General features: G+C 31.6%; 1 protein-coding gene across 1 annotated transcript; it reads left to right on the top strand.

The window, feature by feature from the left end:
• The first annotated feature begins 2,083 nt into the window (after window positions 1-2,083).
• Window positions 2,084-7,706, top strand: LOC133285240 (transcription factor MYB111-like). Its single transcript, XM_061482451.1, has 3 exons — window positions 2,084-2,216; window positions 2,372-2,501; window positions 6,797-7,706. Exons 1-3 carry the CDS (start codon window positions 2,084-2,086, stop codon window positions 7,704-7,706), a joined length of 1,173 nt encoding a protein of 390 aa, XP_061338435.1.
• The last annotated feature ends 696 nt before the right edge of the window (window positions 7,707-8,402 follow it).

Genomic DNA, 8,402 nt, shown 5'->3' with positions numbered 1-8,402 from the left:
ATCGCTGTCTACCAGCCATAAGTGTGAGCTTGAATTCTTACCAGAGATTTTATCTGGGTTTAATGATGATGATTCAACCAGGGATAAGAGTTTTTGTACCATCTCTGGTAAAAGCACAGATTACACTGTTGCACTGTTGCATTCTTGTTCCCGAACATTATCACTCTGTATTATATGTGCTGCATTTTGGAAGTATCGCTTGCTGTTATACTTGCCTCTGCCACATGCTCTATTGGATTTGATCACCTCGAGGCTTTTTGCAACTTTGCTTTCCATTATGCGTGTTTATCATGAAGCGATCTTTTGGATCTAGGCTTTGATATTATAATAAATTGAAAGTATCAAAAGCTCATTTGCATTATCTTGAGCATGTTCATATATAGACGCCAGTTACAAGAGATGAGAATTACTTGAGATAAGAAGGACAACTAAGGCATACATTGAATGCTATAATTACATGAGATAAAAATGACAACTAGAATTACATATGTACATTTGAGAACAAAATAATTTAAATTCAAATCTACTCAAATCTAAACTTATCCTAATAAAAAGTTAATAATATGTAATAAACCAAAAATATATATTTTAACAACGTTTGAACAATGATGGAAAAAAAAATGAAAATTAAGTACTAATATTAATATAAAAGGACCTAAAGAATTATATTAGATGTGGATAATGTGCAGCTTACATAAACTCAATTCATGTACATTCAGATGGTAGCTTGATGTCGAAAAAGAAAAAGAATAGAAAAAAAATTGAAATATATAAATGATATTATAATTGATGGAGAATTCTTGTATATAATCGACTTACATATATTGTTTGTATTAAATTCATTGTTGTAAAATTCGACCCGACCCGAAATCCGACGAATCGATCATCAGACCGGTTCGGGTCAAGCATTGGACCGGTCATGCATTGACCCAGTCAAATCCGGCGACCCGGTCGGGTCATGCATTAAAAAAAAACCCAAAACTTTTCATCTTATAAAAAAAAATGTAAAACTCATTTTAAAATTGACATAGTAATAATATGTATTTTTATTTATTTATGCTTCATATTTTTGAGCTTATTTAGTGAATCTTATTTAATTCATTTTAGATATGGAGAATATAATTGAATTTATATGTTCATATTTATATATACTTTTATATATCTGTATATATCCGGGTCAACCAGTTCGACCAGTGACCTACCGGTCCGACCAATTAATGACCCAGTACCTCGACCGGGTCGATGCCCGGGTCAAGTTTAACAACACTGATTAAATCAATTAACAATAGGTAATTAAGTACGTTTTTGTGTCAATAAATATTTTATATTGGGATATATCATCTGTTGATTGGTTAGTAAATATATCATATATGTCTTATTGATATTATGTGAATTACACGAGAAAAAAAAAATGCAGCTACGGTTAGAGCAATAGAAATTTCTTTTGGGGAGAGAGACAAAACTTATATATGTAATTAATTAATAGATTGGCATACATTAAATGTAATCAAAGAGAGATTTCTAGCGAGCAATTAAGAATTTCTGCGCGTGATGGAAAGAATGAACAGTTCGTAACTTGGGGCATCAACGTGGGAGATGGAAGCCCCATCACAAGTATAAAAGTGGAAAAATAAATTTCCATTTAAATCCAGCTTTTGATTTAGTTACCATCCAAGTCCTAAATAGTTTCATTTTTTGGTGGGATGTACGTGCCATACATCCGCTTCATTGAAGATTTTTTCTCCACGGTGGGTGAGCCACGCTTGTAGAATTATATTTCATACCATGCCAACGTGGAACAATCTGCCACCACAGATTAGTCTAAATCACTAGCCCCACATCACTTTTGTTGTTTCTATAAAGCACTTCCACTTCTCTAAGCCTTTTTACACTTCAGCCAGCGAAAGCACCAGCACACCCAACCATGCACACGCCCTTCTCCAATGGTCAATAGTGACTCGGGTAGCCATCTCAAACACTAGCTATATCTAGTTTGTTTTTGTGTTTTTTGTTTTGTTTTGTTTTGTTTTTTAACAATTTAATTTGTGCATTTCTTATTTGCAGCATAAAACATAGTTTAAATATGGGAAGGGCTCCTTGTTGTGACAAAGTGGGGTTGAGGAAGGGAAGGTGGACTGCAGAGGAGGATGAGATCTTAACAAAGTACATTCAGGCTAATGGGGAAGGTTCCTGGAGGTCATTGCCCAAGAATGCGGGTATCAATTGTAAATTTTTCTGACTATTGTATGTTTTGAGTTAAGAGCTTTCAAACTATAAATTATGTTGCTATGTACTATATATGGATATTGTTGAGGAAGTAATTTGTGTTATTAATTGGCTTCTTTCTGACTTGCTTTTTGGGGTTTGGAAGGATTATTAAGGTGTGGAAAGAGTTGCAGGCTGAGATGGATTAACTATTTGAGGGATGACATCAAACGAGGGAACATTTCTGCTAAAGAGGATTATACCATCGTAAAGCTACACGCTTCCTTTGGCAACAGGTTAATATTGAATATATCACAAAAAGAAATATAAATTATTTAAAACCTCTTCTATTTATTGGATCACATTCAAGAAACTGGTAAGAAAAGTGACCAAATGGACTATGTTTCGTAGTACTCAGCAACTTCTTTTTAAAAGTTTAATTTTCATTCGAATTAAGTACTGCGCGCAATTCAGTTTATTTACTTCTGTAAATATATCACAAGTCACTGTGTTAAAAAATAGAAAACCTTTGCACCGAAAAAAAAAAAAAAAAACAGAAAACCTCAGTCATCTTCTTGCCAACTAAGCTCGGCTGGTGTCTCTATCTGTAATAATAGAGATCGATACCTCTATCAACAACTTCTGTCTTTACTTAATTATTTTAATATATATATATATATATACATAGTTTCAGATCATTTTACATCAATGTAAGTTATACTATCAATTTGATCATTGATCATATTTATATCTAATAGTTCTGATTTATTAAATAGTGGAGTAGATGCAAGTAAATTAATGATCAAAATTCAGTGTAAGATTTTTTATTCTTACACCGATATAAAAAAATTGTCACACACATATATATATATATAGGTAAAGTTATTTCTGCAGCCGCTTTACGTACAACAACGACATGTGTAAGGTTATGATTCCTCACATTTAATGCTATCACGTATATATATGACAAGTATTTGATTGTTGCACGTATAGCCGCCGCAGAAATGTAAACTATATATATATATATATATATATATATATATATATATATGCACAATTATGAATTTACGAAATCATAATATTATTCTTTCTTAAAATGTCAAATATTTTACATGAACCTAGTTCATATAATTTGTATATCTTATATTAATAAATATGAGTTGTTACTTCAACATTTTAAATAAGATATTTAGTTGACACAAGTATTTATGTAATTTTTAATTTTAAAATAATGTATCAGTAATCAATTAATTTATGGAAAAAACATTTTTCTTCAAAAGCCGAAAAAATTGATTTCTGCCGCCAACTCATTTCCTCCTTTTCTCTCTCTCATTTTCTCTTCTCTCTTTCTTGCTTTTATGTGTTCCAGAGCGAATAAAATACCGACAGCACTTCAAATTACAACAGTTACACAACAAATTCTTAAGTGTTATATCTATCAATGACTAATAAATATGTGCTATTTTAATTATGTCATTAATATAATTGAATTAGAAATGAGACACGGAAATTATTCACGTACCTGACATCGATAAATATTAAATGATATAAAATGAAAGGGCTTAATGTATGTAATACATTGTTATATCCTTCTAATAATTATAATTATGTATTATAAGTAGTATATAATTATAATATTAAAGTTGTATTTTTTTCTCTTTTTTTCAAAAGCAATAAAAAAAATATAATTTTAATATTATAATTATATATTATCCATAATATATAATTATAGAGAAAAATATTTGTCCTTTTAAATGACAATTTGTGTCACATCTTTATATTTTTTTATTCACACTCTCCTCCTTTATTTATCTCTCTCTCACTTAAAATGATACAATTTTATATCCTTTAAAATGATACACATTTTCCCCATCTTTATAACGTCTAAAAAGACATAATTTTGTATTCTTTAAAGGAAAAAGTATTTCTCCAGTCACTGGAGATAAATTTATCTCCAGTGCGTCTAAAATGACGTCATTTTGGGTTGTAAGATTAAAAATTATAATGATAAAGACTAATATAACCCTGCAATAAATTAGAATTACAAAAATACAATAATTTTTGCTCTAAAACAACATCGTTTTAAGCTTACCGAAGATAATTTATCTTTGACTGAAAAAATCCTTTATCCTTCTTTAAAATCACAAAACTTTTTGCCAAAATAAAAATAGATAATTCTGTTACTGATAACACAAAAAATTTCTATAACATTTGCGGACTCCCGAAACAATTGAATACGACGGCTATAACCTTTTTAATTTAAAGAGTAAATATTTTTTTGGTCGTCAGCAGATTTTATGAGGTTCGTTTTAGTCCCTAGCAAATAAAAAGGTCCATCGTGGTCTCTAAAAAATTTAAAATGAACCTATTTTAGTCCTTTTGAAGACTAATATGGGTCTTTTTTGAATTTGTGAGGGACCACGATTTCAACTAAATGGGTCCATTTTGAATTTTTTAGGGACCACGATGGGCCTTTTTATTTGCTAGGGACTAAAAGGGGCATCGTGAAATTTGCTGAGGACCAAAAAATGTATTTACTCTAATTTAAAACTCCCCCGCTCCGGGAGGAAGCATAAAAGAGAATGAATAGTGTTAAGTATTATTATCAAAAATTACTGTAAAAACGTAAAAATTTACGTTTTTACTAGAATGGTGTGTATTAAAACACAAGTAAAAATGATCCTTGGTAAAAATTGAAAAAAACGCCGCATAGAAATGTAAAAGCGATAAAAATTTACGTTTTTACTATTTTGATCGTTTTTACTTAAAATGAATTATTTTTTTTTAAAAAAAAAACCAATTTTTGTTTTCCTCAAATCATATGTTGATTATCTTGATATCTTTTTGTTTGGATATATATTTTTTATAATTATGTCTTATACAGCTGCAATTCTATTATAAGTTATGCTACGAGAATCGTTTTGTGTTTTTGGATCATTGTGTGCATTGAAAAAATGCAATTATATCCTGATGAGCGATGACCCAAAATCTGTGTAGTTAGAGCAGATTGGTTATCTATTACTTGTTAGTTATCACTGTTTGTAATTTTAATACTTGGTTATCAAAAATAATTTTTCTTTTTAAATAGATAAGTGGCTCAACACACATATGTTCATTAGGTAATATTTATTTACATGTATATATATAATTTTGTATCTTGACCTTAACCTTAAGTATTAGAAAGTAGAAACTTTATGTTTCGTGTCGTTTCTACCACCCCTTTCTATTTCTACGTAGAAACTCGAGTTTGACAATATTGATGCTAAGGTCCTTTTCTTCCTTTTAGGTAAAAAAATCATCCACATATGTCGGTGTTTTGCACGCACTCTAAATATAGTAATACAGTACACTGGCGGACCCACTTGCTGGCAAATGCCCGCAAGTGCGGTCATAAAAATTTTCATTTCAACTATTTTTTCTTTTTTTTTGGTTGCAGGTTCTTATTTGTCTCTTGGTTCAATATATATATTAGGAGTAAATATCCTTTTAGGTCCCTAACAAAAACATGGTCCCCATTTTAGTCTCTTAAAAAAAAAAATTAGTCTCGAAGTCCCTAAAAAATTTGAAGTGGATCAATTTAGTTAAAATTGTGGTCCCTTACACATTCAAAAAGACCTACATTAGTCCCTCAAAAAAACCAAAATGGGTCCACTTTGAATTTCATTGGGACCAGATGGCTAATTTTTTTTTATAATAGACTAAAATGAGGACCGAATTTTTTGTTAGGGACCAAAAATGATATTTATTCTTATATTAGTTAGCAACGTAGCATCGTACGGAGATGATAAAAACAACGTAGCAACGAAAATTGATTAGAGAGAAAACTTATTCTTCTTCCCCTGTCGCGTATCTATTTTCATGCTCTCTTCATCCTTTGTTTCCTTTTTCCTTTTTATAAAATGAGAGGATTGATTATAGGTCTGACATTCTCAAATAAGTTAATATCTAGAGACGAGGCCTTCATTGTGATTTTGCTTGCCTTCTGTATAGGTAGTGTTGATTTTTTTATTCAACACTATAAAATAGAATGGTGATGTATGGATGTACTGGAGTATATTCTCATGTTTGTTTTGGAGGATTGGTAAGATTTATGGGGGATATAATTGGTCAAACTATTGTCTGCAGCTTGTTATGAAAGCAACTAGATTATGAGCGAGTTCAAGCGTTGATTTAAACTTTCTTTACAAAAAAAAAATTCGGGGCCGCTGCTCCCGAACCCCTGCCACTAAATGTTCGAACATAAAATTTTTATCCTGGGTGCGCGACTGATATAGTAGAATGCTATTATTAAACATAGGGAAATGTTTATGATGAGAAATGTTATCTCATCTTACATATTTATTAAAATTCGAGTCAGTTTTTTCTTTCTTTCTTTTTTTAGTTATCTTTACACGAGAAAATATTATTTCAAATAACATGAAAAAATTATTGTCTTTAAATATATCTTTTTACTTTCCTCCTGTTTTATTTATTTTTCAATATGGAGTAAATTTTATGTTAATTTTTTAAAGTAGTTTAATCTCACTTTCTATTTAATAATAAAATAGCAGAGTGAAATGAATGATAAAGTTTCTGACTTTGCTGATTATAGGTGGTCCTTGATAGCAAGTCACTTGCCAGGAAGAACGGACAACGAGATAAAAAACTACTGGAATTCTCACCTTAGCAGGAAAATTTACAGTTTCGCGAGGACAGTTACTACAGACAACACCTTACAAGTGCAAGGAGTTATGGATACACCCAAAGTAGATATTCCGTTTCCACCTAAGGCTAAGAGGAAAGGTGGCAGAACTAGTCGTCGGGCCATGAAGAAGAACAACAGCTACACCCAAAGGCCTAAACAAAGTTTCACTCAACAGAAAAGTGAAGCTGCAGTTCTATTGCCACCCACACCGTCCCTAGAGAGTGAGGGTTTGTCTAGCGCCATCGTGGATTTCATGGTCTTGGAACCTCAAGTAGTTGACGAGAAAGTAGAGCTCATTGATGAGCCAAGTTCCTATGAAGAAACTCATGAAGGGAATTTGATGGAATTTGACAAGTGTCTTGGCGTTGATGACGACATCTTAGGACTGTGTGAAGTCGAAGGCATTAATGACGGTGGTGGGGCGTTGAGTTTTAATGAAATGATGGGTGCAAGTGGGGTTTTGACCTTAAGTGAAGAGAGAGAAAGGGAAAGCAATGATGTGAGGGCGAGTGTTGGTGATGAAAACGAAAGACGGAATGCGAGTCATGACAAAATGGGAACGAGGGAGGACCCAAGCTCGAATGGGGAAAGTGGAGGAGTATGCTATTCTTGTAATTCTCCGAAAGGATTGGGTTTGGATGATAACTGGGATTGGGAGAGCTTAATAGAGTTTAGTGATATTCATTCTAATGAGTCCGAATCTTCTAATTGGGAACACAAAGAAAACCTGCTGACTTGGCTTTGGAAAGACGATGATTGGGAAAGCGATTGCAACAAATTGGGAGAGATAGATATGGTTGCTTGGTTTCTCTCTTGAAGAATATAATAAGCTTTAAGCAGGTGTTCTCGACTGCTTTTCTTTTTCCCTCGTATTCTTGGACCTTGTATGTCTCATATTGAAGAGAACTTGAGTTCAGTACGATTGTAATTTATTTATATTAAGATACGTCCCGAATATCTAAAAATTTGCTTAGAATCAATTTACGTATTCTAAAATAAATAAACTATCGATGCACTTAACTTTAGTGCATCGAATAGCACCGAAGATTTTCCCGTCATTTTGTAAATGTGATACCGTTTTGTTTTAGACCAAACATGTAATTACCGTCACTGCATCACTTTTACTTTTGCTTTACTAGTTTGGAATATTGATTTGATATTTAAAAAAAAAAAATTGATAGGGATAACCAGATATATAATAATACAATTTGTGAATTGAAGTGATGTATACCGTGTTTGTGGTGATAATAATAGTAATAACAATATCGTTATTAGTACGATATTGTTTTTGCTTTTACCTGGATTTGGTTGCAAATTCGTTGTAAAACATTATAGAAAAATTTCTGTTTATATTTTTAAGCCTAAATTTTTTATATTTTATTAAATATTCTAAATTTAAATATTTTATATTCTTAACGATTATTGTTCAACGAAAACAAATACGATCGAGTTCGGTAATTTCCCATTACTTCTTTATTTAAGGAAGTTGGTAACTCATGGTTGGAATTTGAGC

Source organism: Gastrolobium bilobum, unplaced genomic scaffold (assembly GCF_033153095.1).
Source record: "Gastrolobium bilobum isolate Gb01-03AN ecotype WA unplaced genomic scaffold, APGP_CSIRO_Gbil_v1 utg12170, whole genome shotgun sequence".
Taxonomy (NCBI): Eukaryota; Viridiplantae; Streptophyta; class Magnoliopsida; order Fabales; family Fabaceae; genus Gastrolobium; species Gastrolobium bilobum.
Note: the sequence above shows the minus strand (reverse complement) of the source record. Positions and strands in the feature narration are given on the sequence as shown.